The 23,338-nt window shown below is 39.4% G+C and overlaps 3 protein-coding genes across 3 annotated transcripts in view; 2 read left to right on the plus strand and 1 right to left on the minus strand.

The window, feature by feature from the left end:
• Positions 1-2,139, plus strand: part of LOC136445184 (uncharacterized) — a 48,509-nt gene extending 46,370 nt beyond the window's left edge. The window contains exon 8 of the mRNA XM_066443052.1: positions 559-2,139. Within this exon, the coding sequence (XP_066299149.1) occupies positions 559-715 (157 nt within the window). The 3' untranslated portion in view covers positions 716-2,139. The remainder of the gene's footprint in view (positions 1-558) is intronic.
• Positions 2,140-2,226: 87 nt separating this feature from the next.
• Positions 2,227-20,929, minus strand: LOC136445205 (protein shortage in chiasmata 1 ortholog-like). Its single transcript, XM_066443072.1, has 31 exons — positions 20,524-20,929; positions 19,946-20,075; positions 19,189-19,303; positions 18,631-18,800; positions 18,337-18,505; positions 17,960-18,053; positions 17,506-17,656; positions 17,140-17,274; positions 16,867-17,011; positions 15,329-15,423; positions 14,779-15,033; positions 14,258-14,374; positions 13,729-13,787; positions 13,304-13,442; positions 12,779-12,937; positions 12,061-12,234; positions 11,461-11,559; positions 10,944-10,988; positions 10,310-10,461; positions 9,773-9,845; positions 9,536-9,608; positions 8,945-9,132; positions 8,570-8,684; positions 7,683-7,807; positions 7,231-7,436; positions 6,912-7,046; positions 6,422-6,465; positions 5,911-6,013; positions 4,152-5,567; positions 3,397-3,466; positions 2,227-3,121 (listed from the first exon to the last, which is right to left on the minus strand). The coding sequence occupies exons 1-31, from the start codon at positions 20,557-20,559 to the stop codon at positions 2,979-2,981; spliced, it is 5,130 nt and encodes a 1,709-aa protein (XP_066299169.1). The 5' UTR covers positions 20,560-20,929; the 3' UTR covers positions 2,227-2,978.
• Positions 20,930-21,130: 201 nt separating this feature from the next.
• LOC136444914 (meiotic recombination protein REC114-like) lies at positions 21,131-23,140 on the plus strand. The gene is made up of 4 exons (XM_066442688.1): positions 21,131-21,358; positions 21,817-22,027; positions 22,337-22,487; positions 22,834-23,140. Exons 1-4 carry the CDS (start codon positions 21,166-21,168, stop codon positions 23,008-23,010), a joined length of 732 nt encoding a protein of 243 aa, XP_066298785.1. The 5' UTR covers positions 21,131-21,165; the 3' UTR covers positions 23,011-23,140.
• The last annotated feature ends 198 nt before the right edge of the window (positions 23,141-23,338 follow it).

Below are 23,338 nucleotides of genomic sequence, written 5' to 3' on the forward strand. Positions count from 1 at the left end.
GATTCAGGTCCAGAGGTTCAGGCTCTGGACAGCGGAGTTTGCATTACACGGACCATGACTATAGTGTTACTTTTGTTCCAACACTACTAGTATTCACGAAAGCCACCAACATACCATATTGCCTCTAGTCAAAGATAGCGTTGCCAAGCTATAGTAAGAAATAGCAGTAGTATCCAATAATGTATCTAGCAAAAACAATATGAAGCATCTACTCTATTCTACAATGATGACTTTAATATTTTCTTAGCAACACTATGTTATTTTATGAATTCGTCTAGAAGTGATTATCATAATTTATTGTGTAGCCATTGCATTGGTCATTTTTACCATAAAATCGTGACGCTATTAATTTAACCTGGGTTACATAAATCCGCCACATTGAGAAACAGTGGATTTGAGAGATCTCTAGTGCAGCACCCACAGGTATGCACAGGAGTGCATTATTCTTAGGGACGTCGGGTTGGAGATCTGTTGGGACGAATCTTTTCAGGGTGACGGAATTATGTACCCTGACGGAATTATGTTAGTAGATGATATACCATTTATCTCACCTTGCAGCAGTTACAGTGGATTCAACGACATCGGCTACACCTCGCACGAGGACCCTCCCATCACGTCCACGGCCATCCTGCTCCTACTGCTAGGTCTACTGCTGACCGTAGTCAGCGCAGCCGGCATAACCTTCTACTGCCACGTGGTCAGAAGAAGACGCTAAAACCCGCTAAGCTATGTACATGTACATATAACTCTTACACATAATGCACTGTCTAGAAAACGGAGAACATATAAAGTACATGTAGCGTTATAAGTGTCATCTAAGTTCACGAGAGTATGGCTTGCATTCTGCTGCTGTTTGAGTCATATTCTCTGGCGGTTTCCAAATTGAAGAAAACAGAATGAAGAACAAGAACACCCTCACTGCAAGAAATCCAATCTTTAAGCATGCCTTAAAAGCATGCGTAAAGGCACATTAACATGAAATTTGTGCTTTACGTATGGTTTATTTGGGCTAAACGATCTAATTTTGTTTAGTGGGCCTGTCCAGATTGGTAGCATTTAACACATGGATATTCTCGTTTTAAATCACACAATATCTTAATTGGGAAGGGAGCAGTTTTTTTGTATCGAACCTGTCTATTCCTCCTATAGGAGCCCCTATGTATACACGAAAAATGCACATGTCTTTGCATTTTCCTGTAGTGAAACGCTATCACCTTTATAACCTGGGCAGTGGACAGTATGGAACACTGTAAGGATGAACACTGCAACTTGAAGTTACATCTACATGTATGTAATGACAAATACAGACTAGCTATCAACGTAAAGTAAGTATAAATTTGCTCACGAGCAGAGCATGTTAGAAATTTGCTTGTAGCAGATGAATATGTATAGGGGTAAAATACAGTTGCAAGATAAATTGAAGTCACACATCAATGCTTTTCATTTCTCCAGAAAAGGAAAACCGAAAACAAGTGATTCAGCGTCTATTTACTGGATACTTGAATATCCGTACATCATCCATAAACAACAGCATGTTAATGTATGTTTTCCTAATTGTGACTGTGTTGTGTCATGTGGTATAAATAGTGCATCATAGATAAGTGTGACATCTGTGAGATATTAGACCAATATGTAAATACAATTATAGCTAGATATAAAGACAATTCAAACTCTACAATTGGATACAATTCGGGAAATCTCCAAATTTTACCCAATTGTAGAGTTTGAAGTGTCTGTATATACTGTTTACCTGGATGTCTAACCTTCATAAACGTAATTATAGCTAAATATCATAGCAAAAATGACGTTTGCAGTCAATTGCTATTCAGTAACAGAACATGCAAATATCTGGACACATAAATAAATGTACACTAGTCTTGCCCTTATTTGTGTCAAATAATTATGGCATATTCAAATGTGATTAATACAAGTAATTGTTCATTGTAATAGTGTAAAAATTGCAAAGGTGTAACTGCATGCCTGAAAAATGCATTTCAGAATTGTGATAAAAGAGAAAAATTGAGCATGTCTTAAACAAACATTTCTTAGGACTTTGCTCCGTTGAACTGATGTAAAGGTATATCCTCATTTGAAAATGCACATCTATTGGTTTGAACAGCTGAATAAAGGGCTTTCAAATTCAAAATGATGAATTCTAGCCAGTATCTTTGCAACAGAAAAAAAATACAGCACCCCTTATCAACCAGAAACAACAGAAAAAGTAAATCAGGCCTTTTCCCATCAACTTTAATAGTGATGCCAACATACAAGCTGGTTATCCAATTTAATTCAACAAGCAATTCATGGTAACTTCAATTCAATATTATTTTGTATATATACTATTTTCTAATTCCAAATTATGATTTAAAAAAATCTCATCTAATCCTCTTTATAAACAACACTGAATACTTTCTTGCCAAGCTAAAGGCAAGCGTAGAATGAATATCAAATCTAATTGAAATTTGATACTATACTGTCTAATGATATTGTATATCTAATACAATATCATCTACATATTAACTTAAAGGTTTTGTGGGAAGATGCCTGTGAAAAACAGCATTTGACACCTTTAACAGGGACAGGGGACGTCACTATCTCAAGGCTATACAAACTGTCTCTTTTCATGTGATAGTCGACATCAGTCACGTGACAACAGAACATGAAAACTAGGTAACTGGATTGAAGAACAGCCCATAAAAAGTAGCAAACTTTTTCGTTTTGCATGAAGTTAATCATTATAAATATTTTGTCAAAGGCATTTGTCAAATATTAGACAAGGACCTATAACTAACCCGAAGTTGGCAATTATCAACTCAACAGTTTATGTTTATCAATAGCCTGGTTCCCAAACCTATTAGAGCTCCTGAGTCTCCTCTCCTCAAAATATTTTCAGTAAGGAGACTCAGCAGCTATAATAGGTACCAGGCTGGTTTATCAGCAAACATGAAACTTCCTGCAAATGAATATCTTTGCATATCTCAGAAGAAAGAAAGACGTGTCTGGCCGCCTCTCGCACCAGGTACCTTCTCATACATGAGCTTGCGCCTCTTTGTTGCTGAGGACATGGTCACGTGACTGAAGTCATCTGGGTACATAGCATACTGCTCATTGAACTCACTTGCTGGAAAGTCACAAGAAGTTCTCATGAGTATCTTTCACCCAGAACAATTCATGTTCATCAGGAGAAATCAGTATTCTATTACAACCAGGTCCTAGAGTGCACACACACACACACACACACACACACACACACACACACACACACACACACAGACACACACAGGCATGATTTTGCGAATGAACAACAGAAGATAGAACAAAAGAATATTATCATCAAAGTGTATAAAAGACAATAGGGTTTATCAAACAATAGAAATAGATTCCACTGTACATTACCTCTGTCCTCAATGTCAGCATGGCGGGACGGAACCCTGTGATCTGAGGGATCCCTGGTTACCATGGGTGTCTGGAAAATATAATAATGATACTGTACTATTGCACAACAATTGGACAAGGTATGGCCTCTACTGACATCTAATGAGAGAAAGCCACGTTTTAACAACACAAAATCAAACAACAGGTTGGCCACAAAGGCCAATGACATTAATGACCTGTTGCACAATTCCACGAAGACGGGTGTTTTCTGAAATATTACATGACCCATAAGACTGCTATGGTGAAAAAAACACAATATGCATCATCTCACCTATACTAGCAGATATACCACACTACATACAGATGCAGCAAAGGAATCGTGAGTTGTAGCTGCGAACGTTCGGACATGGCCAACCACAATACTCCTGTCCGAGGTTACTGACTTTCTTCACAGAGAAATAAAGGTAATGAGCATTTTTAAATTTATAGATTCTAAGAAGAAACAGGTTTTGCTTTTTTTCCTGTTAAACTGTGACACAAATTTGTTTGCACAGATGCAAACTGGTAGAGTCTAATTTTCAAAGGATATGTCTTTCAGCACCATGGACAGCTGCTCTTGTTTTTTAAACATATCGTTTCTTGTTCTACTAAGAGTAAGAAGGTGGAATGTAACATTTTGCAACAAGTTTTGTGTAATTCTTTACATGTTCTATCTAAGTTTGTACTTGCTATTTGTGGGTGAAGTAAAAATTGTTTCCTCTTTTTTATCTACACACCTTCCCATTGCGATTTCCTCTTTGGTCTCTATATCCAGGCTTTGTCGATTGCAGCCCTCTCGAGCTGTACTGGTTGTTGGTACTTTTCATATGCTGATGATGGTAGGGTTGGGCAACAGCCACGTTGGCACCATATTTGGGTGGCTGGTTCAGAACCTCAGCACCATACTGCGAGAAGAGCCGCCTAGATGACGGCTGTGAAACTGCAGGAGTTGGACATCCTCCGTATGCTGCCTGGTGTGAGGATGAAATTGTGTTGACATTTTGTCCATTGTTGTAGAGGTTTGTGAAAGTTGCTAAGTAGTCAGGAGTAGCTGCATGTGTGTTTCCCTGTCTTGTGATAGTTGCTGAGGCTACACCACCGGTGGTGAGGGATGTCGTTTCTGATGGTTCTTTGTCGAGGGGTGTTGCAGCAGCAAAAGGTTTCACAGAAATGATGGCATTGCTGTGGGCATAGCCATCATCATACCCATGTTGTCTGCTTTGCCTTGCAACAGGAAAAGGTATCTGCTGTGGTTTTGAAACTGAAGCAGTGTGCCATAAGGAAACACTCGACAAATTTGTCTGTGCTTTGGTTTGGTGATGCATGCCAGGAAAAGCAGAAGAGTTGACTGAATCACTCTGGACGTTGACATTTCCACGGATGCTTTCGATGCTCTCATTACTGTTGAGGTCTCGACGAGCTCCTAGTATGCTCAAATCGCAAGTGGAGGCTATGAACTCCAATGGAGTCTGTTCGTAGATTGACTTGCTTAGCATAGAAAACTCATGCTGTTCAGGTCTTGTAGGGTAAGTGGCTCTGTTACTTGCCTCATTTGTCAGGTTTTTATTTGCATATGACTGATTTGCAATCCGCTCTGATGAACCTTTCTTCATGTTTTGGCAGATGAAAGGCATGGATGCTGTCAGAGATGCTGGATTTTGGGTGTATCTATTAGCACTAATAGCCATAGAGGATTCATTGGAATAACATTGAGCGCTTGAGACATTGAAGCTACTTTCATACATTCCTTTGGGTGCTGCACTATTGCCAACATCATGCACATTCATGTCAAAATGATTCCTGGGCCTCTTGGGGCTCATTACATAGGCATCAAGGTTTTCACCTCTTGTGTGAGATTGCATCATCTCAGGATGGGGGACATCTCTTGTGTGAAAGGCGGGATTCTGTACTGACATATTGTTACGTGTTTCACCGCTTACTACCTGATTGGTATTACTCTCCAGGTCTTGTAGAGATGTGTGAACATTCGGTTTCCTCACAAGCATTTCATCATCACTGCATCCTGTAGCAATGGTGTTTTCTGGTAGTTTTGACCCTAGAGGCAGACAGTTGTTGTATTGTTGTGGAGAGGAAGTAGGCATGTCTGTTCTAGAGTGAACATCTGGCTCACAGTGTGCAACTTGATAGAAGGCCTGGAAGGAAGAAAAAAACATTTCATTGTGTGATCAACACCTAGAAATTAATGAAATGTATATAATCATTAATCAAAACTATTTGCTGTAATAAAGAATATAAAGAACACCGCTAGGCCCTAATTACACAGTACAACACACGCATTTCTTACTTAACTTGGAGTCGCCTCAGGACTGTGCAAGGAGAACTCCAGGCCACTTAAATAGCATTTTATAGAAGGAAAACTCCACTTGAGCAGCTCAAAGCTCCTCACACACAGCCCCAAGCTTGAGTTGACTCCAAAAACCTGTTTGTAAATCAGGCCATGGATACAACAGGTGGTTCCTATCTGTGCATTCTCACCTGTAGCACTTTTTGGGGTATCCATGGACACAAGGTGACTAGTTCTTGCATGGGACAGGTGAGTAGTTGGTACAGAGGTGCAGCTGTCAGCATCACCTGAGCACTGTAGTAGTGACATACATCAAATCATTTCCTTTGCCAAGAAGGTTATGTTTTCAGGTGTGTCTGTCTGTTTGTGAACAGCATAACTCAAGAAGTCGTGAATGGATCTTTATGATATTTGGTATGTCAGTACCGGTTGGCAGAAGGAAGCAACAATTAGATTATGCATCTCCTACCGGCTTGTTACAGAAGTGCAGTGGAACTATTCTTGTGTTCTGCACATGCAACGGTCAAGTGGCAGAAAGCTCTTGGGCCAGAGTTAGTGGTGAACGTTTGGGTTCCCTAGCCGCTTTCTTTGTTTATTTTACTGACACAGTTAGCATGAACAGTTAGTGATGCAGAAGCTTTTGCATTGTTTTAACTTAACCGATTGTAACAATTATATCATATTTTGAATGGCCAGACTTACCTGAATGAGTTGATACAGGGGAAGGAGAGGAGAAACTTCTCATGCTAGAAGAGAAAGAACGACATTGCATCACTGTCAAAGATGGTACAAACAAGCAAGTGAAGATCAATATATACTTCTTTACTACAAGACCAAAAATCAAGGATTTCATAGCTCATGATCACAAAGCAGCAGTGAGTATCACAGACCACTGGTTGTGTCCGCGAGGCACAGTGGTCTGTGAAATCGCCGCATTTGGTTCAAACTCATGCCCAAGATTGAGCATAACTGGGCGGGAATGGGAAACTGGTGACCTTGTGTATGAGGAAGAAAAATGGCGTCAAACCTCTGTACGTAAAAGAACCCAACACTCTCACAACATGTCACAAGAAGAGAAGGCCAGTGACCCTGTGCTTGGCTGCACTAATCCTTTGTTTGCTTTACCTTTACCTCTCTATGCCCTGAGAAGGACAGCTGAGGAGTTATGGAAACTTAATATACACTAACAGACCATGCTCATGTCTTCAGTAAGCCATGTTCGTTTGATCCAGTCATGTTCTGCCCAGACTGTGGTGTGAGCCAGTGTTCTGTCTCCTACCTCCCTCACCAGCCTGGCTGCATCCGTGGTGCTACTCGCATACAGGAGCTGGAAACAAACAAACAAGAAACAACCTTTGCCTAAGGCCAAGCCAATTTAATTTCCTGAATCTCATTTGTCTGACTTGACAAAAATCAAACTTTAACCATTCTGGGCATACATTAAACCCCCTTAAGAAGAGGGTTAGATGTTCTTGAGTGAAGATGAGGATAAAGAAAATAGAAAACACAACCTTGACTTCAAAGCCATGATCTTTTGGTGAGAGGTGTGTGATGGCAGCAGTGAGTCGTGCCAGGTTGCTGGTGACAGCTCCAGAGAAGGGGTAGGTGGTGTTTTTGCCCTGACAGGTGTACAGGAGTGTCCAGCACAGCTGGAACTTTGGAGCCAATCCCAGCAACTGGTTAATCAAAGGGTCCACTTCCTTGTCTCCAAGCAAACCTGATTGAAAATGAGACCAATCAGGGATCGTTTGTTTAGATACTTGTAGTGCCTAGTGGCACATAGGGCAGTAAGTCTCCTTGCCGTTTCTGTAGCAAGGCAATTTCTGCATTTCACAGGCAATAACCTCACATAAAGTATGCACCCGACTTTGACAATGACTTGCGACACCTTTCGGATTAGGTTTAAAAAGTGTGTACTTTATTCAAGAAAATACGATACTGCATAATTTTATCTATTATGTACCTGTGAGTTCCTGCAGTACCATGCATGTTCTCTCATCCACAATGATGTCTGGATGTGCCTGACCTGTCCTAGCAGTGGAAGTCTTCAGTTGGGAGTAGTCTCTTTCCACTATCAGCACATCATGTCTGAAGAACAGAATTGAACTTAGAACATGACATAGTCCTTATGTTATTAGCTTCATACCAATTCATTGTTATTTGAACATTTGATAGAATATAATAATTTTAGTTATTGGACAAAATTGGTGATCATGAGTGCAATTTCAAAACATGGTTTCAAAATTCTGAAAAGAACAAGGAAGCTTATTGCTTTAAAAGTTGTGATTAGCAGCACTTATACCCTTTTGTCCATGCTGATTCAACACTTTCCCTTCTCTCAAGCCATTGCAGGGCTCGAAATTCTTTTTCGGAAAAAGGTGCACTGGTGCACCCAACCCAAAATATTAGGTGCACAGAAAAAAATTTGGGTGCACCACATAAAATGAACTTGAATGTCAGCAAAACTGTTTGTTGCTATCTTAAGAGCTTCAATCTGTAATTCTATCCAGATTTCAAATTTCAACCAAGCAAAAAATCAAATAAAGTACAGCAAAGGTTATATTGCTTTTTCTGATACTTACATTTCAAGTATATTCTGTATGATAGTGTACAAGAGAACCGTTACTCAATACAGTACAAAAATATCTAGGCGCACCAGTGCACCCACAGTCAAAAATTAGGTGCACAGCTCCAATTTTGGGTGCACACAGGCGCACATGCACCCACTATTTTGAGCCCTGAATTGTCTATGCTGCCAAACCTTTGTCAACAATAGGTACTACACATGTACAACAGATTACCTGATCTACAGTGTTCATGAACTTTCAGTAGATCTAGGGTAAACCTTACCTGGCCTCCAGAAGATGGAGTAGTTCACTGTTTGCAGTTAGTCTCCTTGAGCCAATGAATGTGTACTGGGGGTGTGTACCTGACTGTTGTTTACAGCTCACTGTAGTCGGTAAAGCTGCAAACAAACAGATGCATACTCAAAAAACAAGGCTACTCTTTTCATTTACCTTATTACTGTTACAGTAAAACTACACACAGACATTGAGTCACAAAAAAAGTTGTGTTTCTAGCATTCCATAAATGCCATATTTTCTAGGATTTTCAATGGAGCAGAGGTGTTAACTGTTGCGTCCCCCTAGACACTGAAGTATAAAGAGGGTAATGCCACCTATACCTATGTACTAGCTTTAAAGGAGAGTTAATTGAAATGTTTACCAGCTCTGTCAGACTCCCAGGGCCCTAGTGTCTTCAGTGCCAGGTGTCTGATGTGTTGTCTCTTACACAGATCCATCCAGTGGGAGGTTTCCTGGTACTGGTACTCAACCACCAGGGAAAACTGTGCCCAGGGAAAGTCACTGCCTATGATACTGCTGCACACCACCAGGCAGTCACTCTTGTCAAGCCTAGTTAGAGATATGAATGGTTTTGGTGTGACAAGTCGTTCAGTGTGATATAGTCAGTTGCTGCCACATGGTGTGTGACACTGAATAGCAGTTATGCTAAATGACCAATTCAGATTCAGAAATCATCACTGCATATCCAACTAGATGTTTGTTCAAACCATACTTACAATTTAAAAATGGAATACTAAAGACTACAATGACAGACATCAAAAACAAAAGTACATGGCAGTTACGCGTAGGGAAGTCATCAAAGGAAACATACAGACTTAACTATTGTGATAATGAGTTTTCAAACAAGCTCATAACTACGTTGTAGCGAGTAATATACATTTGTATATCACATACAATGTATAATATACTGATTGTATCTTTTATCATGTACACAATGACAAACAGTTGTCACCTTCTAACTACTTCCTCAGATATGACCTGTCCATCAATATCAGCTGAACTCATGGTCGACACAAAGTTGATTCCTGGTAGAAAATACAAATTGAAACAAGACACAAAAAGCACTTTGCAACAATTGAGGAAACAAACAAACAAACAAACACACATCTAAGAAAGAAAGCCAAGTAAGCTGTTATATCTAGTGACAAGAGAAAATAGATCATGTAATTGAAAAATGATTGACACAAACCTTCTATAGTTTGGAGCATTTCAACAACTCCTTTGATCAACTGGGATGGATCAGCCTTTAGTATGATCAGGATCTGGAATACGGGTTAGCTGTTAGATAAATGCATGCATGTACGATTTTCTATGTAGCTTTTACTAAAGATTTAGTGTTTTCATACCACTGTTACTACTACTATTCTTGGCTTTGAATCCAGATATTCTGCCGATCTTGTGTCCTTGGGAAAGGCACTTAACACGACTTTCCTAACTCCACCCAAGTGTAAAAATTGGTACCTGAATTTGGTTGGGGAGGTAAAAGACAGTGGAAGGAGAGGGTTGGTCTCTGCCTTCCAATACCGTGCCCTTCGATCAGTGGATAACAACCCAACTAAGCTGGTGTGTTACACCAAATGGCAGTTAGACCGGCTATACAGATACAGACCCAGAACACACTGCCCCTACAGCCTCAAAAAAGCAACAACCAAAATGTCTGAGGTCAGATTCTAACTAGAATGGAATAAGGTCTTAGATAAAGCATGATTTTGGATACTAAGAATACCTTAGGATCCTGATCACTGCTCTTACACTTCTTCCTGACCCTCCACTCTGCTATCTGCTTTGCCATCTCCAGTAGTTTAGGGTGGAGCACCCTTTTCTGTTGGAACAGGCAGTGGGCCTGGCACAGGTGATGGTGCACATACTCTAGGCTATCTAGAAATAACAACAACATGGGGAAATGGGTCTTTCACTTCTGATTGAGTCTATTGAGATACCCTTTAGCCCATTTGAGGGCAAGTCTTTCATGGCTCATAAAACAATTTGCAATACATTATACATATGTATAGGCACAGATTACACAAGGTACACACTACAGTAAGGTTGTCCTTTTGTGTTTATTGCAATTTTGAGTACTTGAAAATGTTGCCAACATAGTCATTTGTATGTTAGAAATAAGGGATACATTTTATGATTGTTGTTATGCTAGTAACATTACAAATTTGCATTGTGAAGTAGGGCATAGCAAGGACAGCTTGTAAACGAAAGTAAACAGTCAAGATGCTCTCAAAATATAATTTGTAATAAATTTGAAGAACAACCTTTAAGCACAGATTATTCTCTTTTAAAGCCTTTGAAGGGCGAATTTTGTGAATTGAAGACATTAAAATGAAGCAATAGGTGTCAGTGTGGCTCACCTCCCAGAGTATCTCTGTACTTGTCTTGAACTGCCCCAAGGTGAGCTGTTTAAAAAAAGAAGGTTGAATGTTTAATCCCATATAAAAGAACTTGGAAAACAAATAATACAATATACTACATTTGAAAAGAATATTTGGCCCAAAAAATTGTATAATTCATAGATCTAAAATAATGTATAGATTCATAATTTTTTCTGGTTGTTTACAACAGGACCTTTTCTAAACAAGGGCACTGCACACCCATGACCTGACCATGCATCCCCTTAACACGGGGAGCAGATAATCTGACAAGCATAAGTGATTAAGTATTTTGATTGACCAGGGATACTATAGCTACAAGATAACATGTGGCCACAGCCTTTAACTGTGACCTGTTGGACAATTTTGCCCCTCAGGAAGCCTTAGAATCCCCAATTTTAACTTTGAAATTCTGTAAAACTCACAATGTAATTTTGTATTTCTTTTTCTTGAAAAAAAAAAGCACAGTACAAAGTCAAAGAATATCAATTGATCCTACCTATACCAGTCACTAGTCCACTGTGCAATAAGAGATCAGATGTGGTCACCAGGGTATGCAGGCACAGGGACAGCCGGTAACACTGCTGTAAGTTTTCACCTGTTGGTCACAAGGCAGTTTAAGATCTAATAACATATAAGCAAACTGTATGTCATCTCTGTGAGTTCAACTTCCATACTCTTTCCAATAAGTACTCAGTGCTAAGCAGAGAAGCAGTATACATGTTATTTTTAAAGTCACAGGTACAACTCAATCATGGAACCTAACCTACTGCATGCAAATGAGCACTCTACCCACAGCGCTACCAGTGGACTAGCCCCCTTGCACAGATGTGGCCCAATCTAAGGAAATGGATACAGGTTCTGCTCCATGGAAAAGACTTAGTTACAATCTATTATTTCATGTATGCTATTTGCACAATAGCCTACCTTTCACTACCAAGGGCAGACTGACAACATGTAAACTTGGTGCATGACAGCATGATAATCAATTTATTTCAAGACTCCTCAAATATAATTTATTTTGCCAATTTCTCATAGACCACTTAGAATCTCTGAGAAATATCACCATCTCTATCTAGTCTATGCAACAACTATTTACCTGGCTCAACGGTGTCTTTTAATGTCTTTTGTTGCTGCTTGAGTAGGAAAAGGGTGATGTCAGGGGTGAGGGACTCAAACGTGTGTGAGGCTGGAATGATTCCGAACTCACACATGGACGTCATCACAGGCTGGGCACTGTTCTCCAGAAACTCACACAGCTCCTCATATTCAGCTGTCAATAATGTCATACATGTAGGTATTTAGATAGTTGCTATGTTTAACTGTACATTTACAATGTAATCGTGGATGTAGGAGAAAGAAATTGGAGTCATGGAAATCTAATTTTGCATACATACATGTATGATATGGTTAATTCACTAGGAGCTTTATAGTAAAACACAACAATACAAATAGAGTGGTCTAATGTGTCATAGCTAATAGTTTTAAATAGGGATTGAGTTAAACAGTCTTCTTTGAGAATTGTTGTCCACAACTAGGTTAATACAGAAAAAAATCTACTTTGGAATCTGAAAAAAAAATACTATCTCAAAAATCAACATTACAGCTCTAAGAAAGAGTTATTGTTGAATGGCTTTTCCGGAAATTCAGAAAACATAATTCTTATAGTTATACCTCCAATCTGTAACAAATCTGTTTCACAGTGTTATCATGCTGTATGTTGTATTGTAATGTTTTATATTGTCTTTGTACTGAAAGAAAAGCTTGGTAAAGGCAATCTAAAGGTGGATCAAAATACACTCAAACAACTTCCTTACCAGACAGCTTGACCTCCACAACCCTGCTCTTGACTTTTTTCCTGCTCTGTTTGCTGGGGACAGAAGACCCTGGTGTTCCGGGGGTCCTGGGTTCTCTGGGCTCTAAATCAGCTCGGACCAGAGGTGTCTGAGGAACTTTCATGGCTCTAGCTTGTGCCTCTGGAACATGAAAGAAACAAAATGTTCCACATAGTTTTCTTAGGTATCTTCTTGATTCTTTGTACATGCATTTGTGTATATGTGAGAACAGAAAAAAATCTCTAAGTAGACATAAGGTTTGTCTAAAATACATGAAAATATAATTCTATCTGTTGCATTTAGATATTGAAGTATGGTATGTTTTCTGTGATTCAGTTCAGATTCTTTCCTTAATATGATATGATACAGCTGATAATCTACTTGATTTGTTACATTATTGGCAAAATCTTTGCTGCAATAATGCCAAGGTGCAGGAATGTAAAATAAAAGGTAGGGTCGTGAAGAAAAAAGCTATGCAACATATATCACAGTGTAAAAGTCTCTTACTTGGCATTGTAGTCCTGACACCCACAGGACTCTCATGTGTCTTCCCAGTCCTCATCATAAGGAAGTGGTCTATGGGACAATCGGTTCCCAATAGTCTAGAGGGTGTCTTCTTCTTTGGTGGGGTTACACCTTCTGGTAACTATTGAAATGATAAAACAGCATATCTGACTTTACCCTCCAAAAAGTATAGATTGCTAAAAAATCTAAAAGAACTAGCATATACATGACTGTATGATGCAGAAAAGCAAGGACTATCAAGGTATGTTCACGTGCATGTATACCTCCCATTTGTATTCAAATATGCATCCTATCTTCTGTTACAGTTAGCTGCAATACTAAGTGCTTTAACTGCAGTTCAAACTACATGATATGATAGAAAAATAATATGTTTACATCTGTTTATTGTTGATAGATAATAAACAAACCAGGTTTGTCTTTGTCTGTGGCTTCACAGGTGGAACCCAAGTCTTCCTCACCCAGGTTTCTGCATCAAAGTCAAATAAAAGAAAGAACATGTGCATTCACTACAATATACCTGTCCTTGGTGCTGAATATGTTTCACATAACAAGAAAAAGTGTCTTTATATTCTAGTATGTATCTATTTGAATATCTACATAAATTAAAATCAAATTTTATTTATTACCCTCCTATAAAGAACCAGTCCTTGGTACTGAATAAATGTCACATAACAAAACTATTTTTCTTTCAGATTTACTCTGTATGTAACCCAAAGGCTGTCACATTAAAATACGGTGTTAGCGAGACCTTCTCAAGAATGCCTTGAACACCTGGATATCTGAAGTGTGCATATCTCGAAAATCATCCACGTTGCATTAGTAGATCTTTTTTAAATTCAATGTTTTTATCTTAATGTGTCAGTCTTAGGCTACCTGGCAAAATTACAAGAGTTGACTTTCTATATGAGAATATAAGCAAATAAAAAGTTTGTTCACCTGTCTGTGTTCTGATGCTTGGTATACCATTTGGGGGCTCTGGATGTCCACTTTGTTCTTTCTGTACTGTTTCCAGAGAACCTGTTGTCTGTTGAAGCTGGCCATCTTCAAGACATGCTAAGAACAAATATGTACATGTAGTGACAATTATTCAAAACAGATAATATCTTTTCGAATGTGAATAGCTTCACTTATAGAACCTTATGCTTTTGTCCTGAAAACTATGATGCAAATCATGCTTTAGTTTTCTACACTCTAGCATAAAAAGGCAATAATTCCCTCTTGTTCATAAAGTGAACATTCACACAATCAGAAATAGCAATAATTAGACACCTTAGTTGCAAATGAGGATCTTAATGGTTGGCAGCAATTTTCATGATAAATGAGTAAAATCACAAATTGTGCATTCAGCAAGTATTAGAACACAATGCCACTACATCTAAATTTGAAAGATATCTTTAAGTATTACTCAGAGACTTCTTGGATCATACTATTAAAGATCACTACTCTTGTGTACTCACAGCTCAGTTCCTGTGGTGTATACTTGTCAACCTCTTCCTGTGAAACCTCAGCATCAATCTTTGCAGCTGTATCTTGACTGGACATAATCTTCTCAGGTAGAAAAGCTGCTGCCATGACGCTAGAGGAGTAAACAAGAGGATCCCATGGTAGAGACAGCTCCAAGTCACTTCCACATTCATCATACTGTAGCTTCAGTTCTTTTGCAGTGTCAAGATGCAACTGTCTGGAGTTTGTAGCATCCTCTAATTCAGGAACTACATGTAAAGGAAGTAAACAAAAGTGTATGAAAATCGTGAGTCAGCACCAAGGACAGGCCCTAATTCATTCCACAACTTCTGTGTTCAACTTGATTGATCAAGAAAATTCGGTTTCCCAAAAGGCTTTTTTAATGCTGTTGGCATACAACAAATTTGAATTCCAAGAATTACTGTGAAAAAAGGGTGCAGGTAATTTTGCAAGTCATCTGGACCTGTGTAGGCATACAGGATAAAAAGGATTTCAAACCCTGATTGTGTTTTAAGACGCTAAAACAAGACCTCTAGAACTCACTAGGGAAGGTCAAGGAAATGATGTCATCAAACAGCTTCTCCTTGTCCCAGACTTTGTCTTCTTCTTGTTTCCTTGTTTTTGGTGTCAGTACGGCACTGAAAAAATAGAAACAAGACTAGCACCATGAGGCTCAACATGTGCGAAAGAAGTATTCTATGATATGCAATTATAAAGTGTCATGGATAGACAATAGATAGTAAGTGATAGATGTAGTTCCTAGCTAGAGGAATAAGTTATGTTATGATGTATGCAAATTCATGACATATATACTGATAACATCCACCATACTCTTGAATTTATCCCAGATATGTACAATTTAAGTGGCGTAACATGGCCAAGTGGCTAGGCTAGAGGACACAACATTGAAAGGGTCACACGTTCAATTCCAGGCATTTCTGGCTAGACTTCAGGCCTCGAAATTAACTTTTTTCCCTATTGTCCCTGAATCGTCCCGAAAGTGGATTTCAACTGTCCCGAAAGTGTCCCGAAGTGTCCCAACCAGGGCCAAAGATGTGAACTTAGTGGGGGGTCTGGATTAAGTTCCAGAGGTTCATGTTCAGCTTAGAACCTATACTCAAGTCTGAACCTGAACTCAAGCCATGGCATATGTGTGTTAGAATTTTTTTTTTCAGTTGCATACAAAATTGCATGTTGGCAAACATTTTGCATGCAAAATATAATACATGCAAAATTATATACATGCAGTCAGTAGTAAACAGAAAAGCCCTCAAACAGTGAAGAATTCCAACATACAATATACAAGTTTTTAAGAAATCAATACCTTTTTCTAATTTAGTAAAATTTCTAATATGGCAAAAATAACAAAGAGGTACTTAATTTCGCCCCGAGAAAGAATAAAGCACGATGCTAGATCATATCATCGGGCAATATCGGCCCTCTATCGACATTTGAAACTGCAGTTTCACAAATTCTCGTTAGAGGGCGTTGTGTCGTTCTCGCGTGTTATTGCAAGATTTAGCGAGAGTTCGCTAAAAATTTCAAGATGGCCGGTGTTTATTTCTATTCTTGGCCAAATGGCCGAAATCGCGGGTGTTTTTGTTGCTTTTTTGGTGTTTTTAGGCACAACTTAACAGGTTGACTACAGATGGAACTATTTAACAAACATTTCCCAATGGAAATGGGAACATCTTTGCCGCAAAATCTTCCGCTGAATTGAGTTCCTCCATGACGGGGACTGACTCAGAATTTTCTGATTGTCCCGAAGTAGTCCCGAAACGTAAGTTGAATTGTCCCGAACCCACATTCTACTGTCCTCGGGACACGGGACATGGTTAATTTCGAGGCCTGGACTTGTTTCCTTGGGAAAGGCACTTTACACAACTTTCCTCACTCCACCCATGTGCCAAAATGGGTACCTGACTTAAGTTGGGGGGGGGGGGTAAAAGGCTGTGGATAAGAACCCACTGCACCTATAGCCTCAAAATGGCTACGGGACAACCTTAAGCTTTATTTGTATTGTTAGCACTTCAAATTGGCTGACATTACTACTTGTAATAAAAAAATGGGTAAAACCTTACAGCGTAGGATTTGGAGACATCTCGATTGAGGAGACTTCAGAAAGCCTCTCCTTGAGGATGTCTTGCTGGTCCTCAGGTTGATCAAGTTCAGCTGGAGATTCTAGCAGGGACTTCTCTACCTGACACGGGGACTCAGATTCCAGGCCTGAAATAAAATAGGCATAACTATGATGTTAGGCAGTCAACTAAATGTTTCAAGGTCTAATTTATACAAAACAGTGAAAGCATATTTTGTTACTTTAGGAACTTATGGTAGAAGTAAAGGGAGGATACCTTGCGAGTTGAGTTGTGAAAAATCTTGAAGAGTATTCTCCTCTTGAGTGATATCTACATGGAACTCTAATTTCTCTTGAGGTCTGCCAGTTTCTACACAAGTCTTCCTTGAGCAGGTGACCAGCGCTTTAATGTCTGTCATTGGAAAGAAATTGTTTGGATCATCATTTACACTCGAGGCAATACGCTAAGACAATATATTGTAAGGTTTAGTATAATTTATAATCATAATATGCTCATGAATATCTCTAAACCATCATCAAATTGCCGCAATATTCTTACATGTATTTCTGCTGCAAGCAATCAAGGTAGAAACCCTGTTTCAATTTTATTGTATAGTATCTATAAAACAATGCAAGTATGCACCTTGACTTGAGTGCACTGCGGGATCACCCCCGGTCTCCGCCTGTTCCTCCTGAAGCCCCAACATGCCCTTCAGCTGGTGACTGCTGGGAAGGATCTGACCATCAGAACTTGGGGTAGTTGTGTGTGGCAGCAACTCATCTTCCAGCATCCCCTGGAACATTATAAGTACAGAATCTGGTAAACATAAAAAAACAATACCCCTAACTCAAAAGTTTAAGTGATCTCGAAGGAGTTAAGCTCACTGGCAAGCTATTTTTTAATGATTGTGACAGAGAAGACAGACGGTATGTACAATACAAGTTCATTGTACCAATTCACTGTAATTCATCTATTCATCCCTTCTTGTGCTTCATTCATTTCTAACCTGAAAGCTAGCTACCACTCAAAAAACTTTTAAGTTGATAATAACTTCAGTCATCATAAATTATGCTATATAAGATTATCATGTGCCCACCTCTGCATCAATAAGTGTTTGTTTCTCAAACACCTCCCCTCGCACATGGCTGTCTTCTATGTCAACTTTGTCCTCCTTGAGGGAAATATCTCCTCTGTGGAAAATGACTTTGTAAGCACATAGCTGTAATTGACATAGTGCATGGAACAGATGGTGATCAGAAATAACAAAATACACTTAGGTCTGAGACAATCATTCTTTTGTCCATCTACAAAGGTTATGCAATATCCACGCTACATTACATGTGAGCAACAGATGATGATTTGGTCTTAACAAATAAGTACTTTGTATCTTTCTTTACTTACTTTGTATCACTATGTTTCAAAATCTGTTAACAGTACACGTACTTGTATGTTTATTCTGTTTATTACACCTACTTGAATATGTCCTTCTCTGAATAGTAGCCTTTTCCGTGTGCGTTGGTGAAAGGATCTTGCACCATCTTGGGTTTCAGCCTCTCACACATGGCTTGTACAGAAGGCAGCTGGGCTCTGTACCTTGCCATAGTATCATCTGATGCAGGCTCTTCAAGTAAGTCAGAAGGATCTGAAATACACAAATTTCTTCACTTCACTCACAGGTGAAAATGAGTACCTTGCACAGTCCTGAGTTGACTTCAAGACTTAGTGTAAACCCAACCATAGTCTCAAAAGAAACAAAGCTTCAATTACCATTAGCATATGACTCCAGGTCCTCCTGACAGAAGTCTTCCCAAGAACCCTTTGGCATGACCACACCCTCGACCAGGTCGTCCCAGTCTTGACTGTTGTCCTGGGAGGCTGGGTTAGAGCTCGGGATGAGCTCAAAAACAACCTCATTGTGGTAATACACAGACACATCCCTGATTGTTCAAAGATAGAAGGAAATGAATATCAGTAATTTTGATCCAGTTTTAAGAGCGCATAATCTTCCACGGAAGAAGAGAAATGTACAGTATTTATACGTCCATTGCACATGGAAAATTCCCCCAGTCTTTTCAGCAATAACACTTTGACTAAGAATTGTGAGCCTTTCTAGTTAGTAGCGTGCATGTTGAATGTGTGACAACAGCCAGGAATTAAACTCCCAAATTCTAGATCAAGAGGCAGGGTCACTTACCATTAGACTACGCACACTGCTACGCTTTAGAAAGACACGTTTTTAATTCTCATTGGAAGTAGTCACAATGGAACATAAAAGAAAAGTTAAAGCAAAGTAATAACTGAAACTGACCAATTAAAATGAAGTACCTGACTCCAGTATCAAAATCCTCCAGCCTCAGACTGGTTAGTCCACCACATAGTAAGGCCAGATCGTCACGGACTTGGTCTTCTTGGCCCTCCCCTTGTAGGCTCTTACACTGAGCTGAAATTAAATGCCGTCATCAAATAAAATTTCACTGTCACAGTGTGTGTATCTATACTGAGCAGACCTTTCCTTCAGACTCTGTCTTCATGCTGATAATAAGTGATTTTTCTTTTTAAGGATTTTTTTTCACATCCCAGAAATAAAGATATCAATTGGGATGTCCCTGTAGCTCAATTGGTAGCAGCCTCACAGTTAGCTCGTGGTTCCAATTAGCTGGTAACTAGAAGACCATGGTTCAAATTTGAAGAAAGGCATCCTGGTTGGAGCTGTATTCGTCTTTCGGAAGGGACGTTAAATGGGGGTCCCGTGTTCAAGGAGGTGCCTCGAGCACGTTACAACACTCTAATTACTCAGGTGGATACCTACTGGCTGTACTACATGAGGATCTGCTTGGGGATCTTGACAACACTTAACGCTAAATTCAGTCAAACGCCTTATGTATTACTATTACACTAAATCAAGGAAGGCCATAACATAGAATTTGGTCGCCTTATTAAGAATTACATAAATAAAACAGCTTTCCATCAAACTACAGGAAATAAAAATAGGCTGCCTACGCCTTACGGAAAAAACAATCAGATCCCCCTACAAAGTGAATTAATTGGTATCTGGCCTAATCAACAATAGATTGGAACTGACCTCTCTGCCATGGCTTGCGATAAGTGTCATCAGGTAGGATGCCTCTGTGAGTGTATGCATCCACCTGGTCCATGTGATGGGGGATGGTCAGCAGGGTACGGCTTAGGAAGTCACGCCGCCTGCGTACTGCCTGGAGTTACATTTAAATGAGGATCCAGATGGGGGGTCTCAACAACAACAGCTGTTTCATATCTCTTAAAACAGAGGTCACTACCTATTAGGGCTTTCATGTGCAATAAGTAATCATTGTCCTTTGGTAACAGGGTATTGATGGTAACAAATCTATAAAATCTATGAAAATAGAATTTACATTTTACATCTGGTGCAAATTAACTTATCTTCTGTTGCATATCTGAAGGCTCAAAAGACTGTAGAACAGGTAAGAAAATGGGCCAGGCATTATCAGTATAATGAGGGGGGGGGTCAAGGCACATGGATGAAACGAAAGGGGGGAGGGGTAGGGAAGTAGTCGGATGAAATGAAAAGGGGGTGAAGAAGTTGAACAAAATGGCCTCTTCAACCCCTCTCCATTTTACTTTTTGGAACGGCCCATTATCAAAATAGGATCGATTACTTACCTCAGCCAAGTAGTCCACAGCTAGGAATTTGGGCATCTCGATTCTTTATAATTTGTATCAGAAAAATGAATCTGATGATTTAGGTAGCAAGCAATGTGAGAGCAAAAGTTGATTCTTTCTGTTGCTGTTGTTGTTCTAAATTCTTTCTGCAGCCCAGGCTGTTGCTTGTAAGAGTTGCAGACGAAAACCTCGCCTCGCCCGATCCGAGTCCGCATCAATTCTGCGGCAGCACAGGTCTTTATCGGAACAAGCAAATCTCAATCAAACATTCATTGCCTTATATGATTAGTTATACATAAAATCTGAGATAAACGCACTTCGATGCGAGGTTTGTTTAGCGATAAAATGGGATTTTATGGTACTCATCACGGAAAAGTTTGCTCCTCCCGCCATAATCTGAAGTCGCCATCTTGGATTCTACCATTGTCTTCGCAGGTATAGTTCTTAGACTGGAATAAATCATTAAATGAAGTTAGATATCTAAATCTATGTACAAACATATTCTCAGAATCATTTATATATATCATATATACTCACAAATTCATATTGATTCATGACGTTTTTGGAAGAGACTAACATGTAATATTGGCATACAGAATGTTACCTCTTCATGCTTTCCAGTGGCCTAGCCCAATATCCAAAATGGCGGATAAACAACAAAGTAGGAGGGTGTGGAAGTTGCTTCGTTATGGACGATTCGTTGCTTCAGACGGCCAGACTCCCTTGAGAAAAGAAGAGAACTCTAGACCCCAAGGAACATGGAAGCTTTTTGGATCCGAAGATGGAGCTCTGTCCCTTTCTCTGACGGAAACAAATCATCTATTGCTGACCAAAGGTTAGGTGCTGATTTGCCTTCCACTGAAGAATATTGTTTGCTACAGAAATAATCTCTGGTTATGAAAACCATTTTTGATGTACAAATTGCAATTTAGTGAAGATATTTTTTGTCCTATGTTGGTCCCTATTGCATGTAGGTAAAAGAATAACTCAGGCATTGCATAGCAATGCCGTTCAACATTGCAGTGAAGGTCTCAGACCGGAGTTTCTTAGTAAATAGGTTATCATTCCCTCAACCAAGGAGGTTTTAAAATCTCCTTGCCTCAACCAAAACAAGCCTGAAAATGTCATTATTTTGGTGAAAAGCAGGGCTTTTTTAAACTTTAATTTGACTAGAAGCTGTAATGAAAGGTGTACTTTTTGACCCCAAAAGATGTCATTTTTTAGCAAAGTCATAGAATAAAAATAAAAATTACAGGAAACCTACTACAATTTCGTGTTATTTTGCATGTTCAGGAGCAGAAGTCCTAGAGGGATTTTCTCTACACAATGCACAGCAGTGGTTGAAAGCTGTCCATAAGGGGGACAGTCTTCTGTTTGTCTCCAAACTCAACAACGAGAGCCGCATGTTTCGTGTGCAAGTGGCACCATCTGGCAAACAGACTGGTATTGCATGTTGTGCCGCCTGTGTCAGAGAGTTGTCCAAATACCTCCCAGTTAACACCAGGTGGGTGGAAAGTTTGTGTTTTTGTTTTGTTTTGGTTGAAACATTGATAATACATGACTGTTTAAAATGTTCGAGCCTTGTCTGAATGGAACTGTTGTGAAAAATGATGCAAAAAAAAGTAATGTTACATATAAAGCAATAGACAACCACAACATCCTGTCCTTGACTACCGATAGCGAGTCCATTTTCATCTCCCCTAAGACGAAAATGCTTTCTTTCACTTGAAAAGTGATTAAGTTTGTTAAGTTTGTTCCTGAATGTTAATGTTAATGCCAATGATGCAAATTCTTCTCCCCTTTGCCTTTTCAGTGTAATATCATCAACACCAATAGAATCCAAAGAAAAAGAGGGTGACAAGCAGAAGGAAGACAAAAAGGAAGACACAGACACAGAAGCTGCCATGTCAAACGAAACATTCCAAATCAGTGATGGGCGTGTGGCAGTGTCTGATATGGCAAAGGTGAGTTCACATAAAGCCATGCTAATTCAGTTTGTCGGTCCTTGGTTTTGAACAAGGAAATAATGCTGAACTGGAAGTTTGACATGAAAACACAGTCTTAGAGGAAAGTTTGTAATAGAGAATAATGTCAGATATTCTTTCATTCTCCATTTTCGGGGTCGGGGTTGGGCTGGGCGGAGCGCTGATTCCTAATTTTCAACATATCGGGGTCAGGTTCTTTTGCTGGGGAAATCCTAATTGCCAGCAAAAAAGATCTATGTGGAAAATCGCAAATCAGCATTCCCCCTGAAATTAAATAGTTTTGTGTGCTGAGGGTTACATTTGAGCATCTTTCTTCTCTTTTCAGATCCTGACAGGCACAGTGGCCTGTGACCTCCCTCTAGCCTACCAGCAGACTAACCTGCTCACAGAGCCAGATCACACTGACGCCATCCTCCGTCTGTGTCTCACAGACAGCAACTTTCCTGCATTTGTTGGACAAGTAGAAACAAGAATGCAGGAAATAATAGAAGGCAGAGATTAATACAAAGGTTCTGAAGTGGTCCACATCAATGATTGTAATCTTTGAATTTTTGTTATCAGCTTGCAGTGTTTACATTATGTCATAGAAACCAATAAAATGGGTTTGACTTGGTATACAAGAAAGATTTTAATTTTTTTTGTTTATCTCTCAATGGTCACCACATATGTCAAGAACTGAAGGACAGTCTTCCATGTTCGAAGCGTCATGAATATATTAGGCGGTGGTTACAGTCGGGCCGGCCGCTAGGAGTGCAATGTAGTCAGGCTAGTCTGCACACGGTTCAAAAGTACTACCTATGGCTGAAAACATTGCAGTCAAAACTGCAACA

The sequence above is a fragment of the Branchiostoma lanceolatum genome, chromosome 11, assembly GCF_035083965.1.
Source record: "Branchiostoma lanceolatum isolate klBraLanc5 chromosome 11, klBraLanc5.hap2, whole genome shotgun sequence".
Lineage (NCBI taxonomy): Eukaryota > Metazoa > Chordata > Leptocardii > Amphioxiformes > Branchiostomatidae > Branchiostoma > Branchiostoma lanceolatum.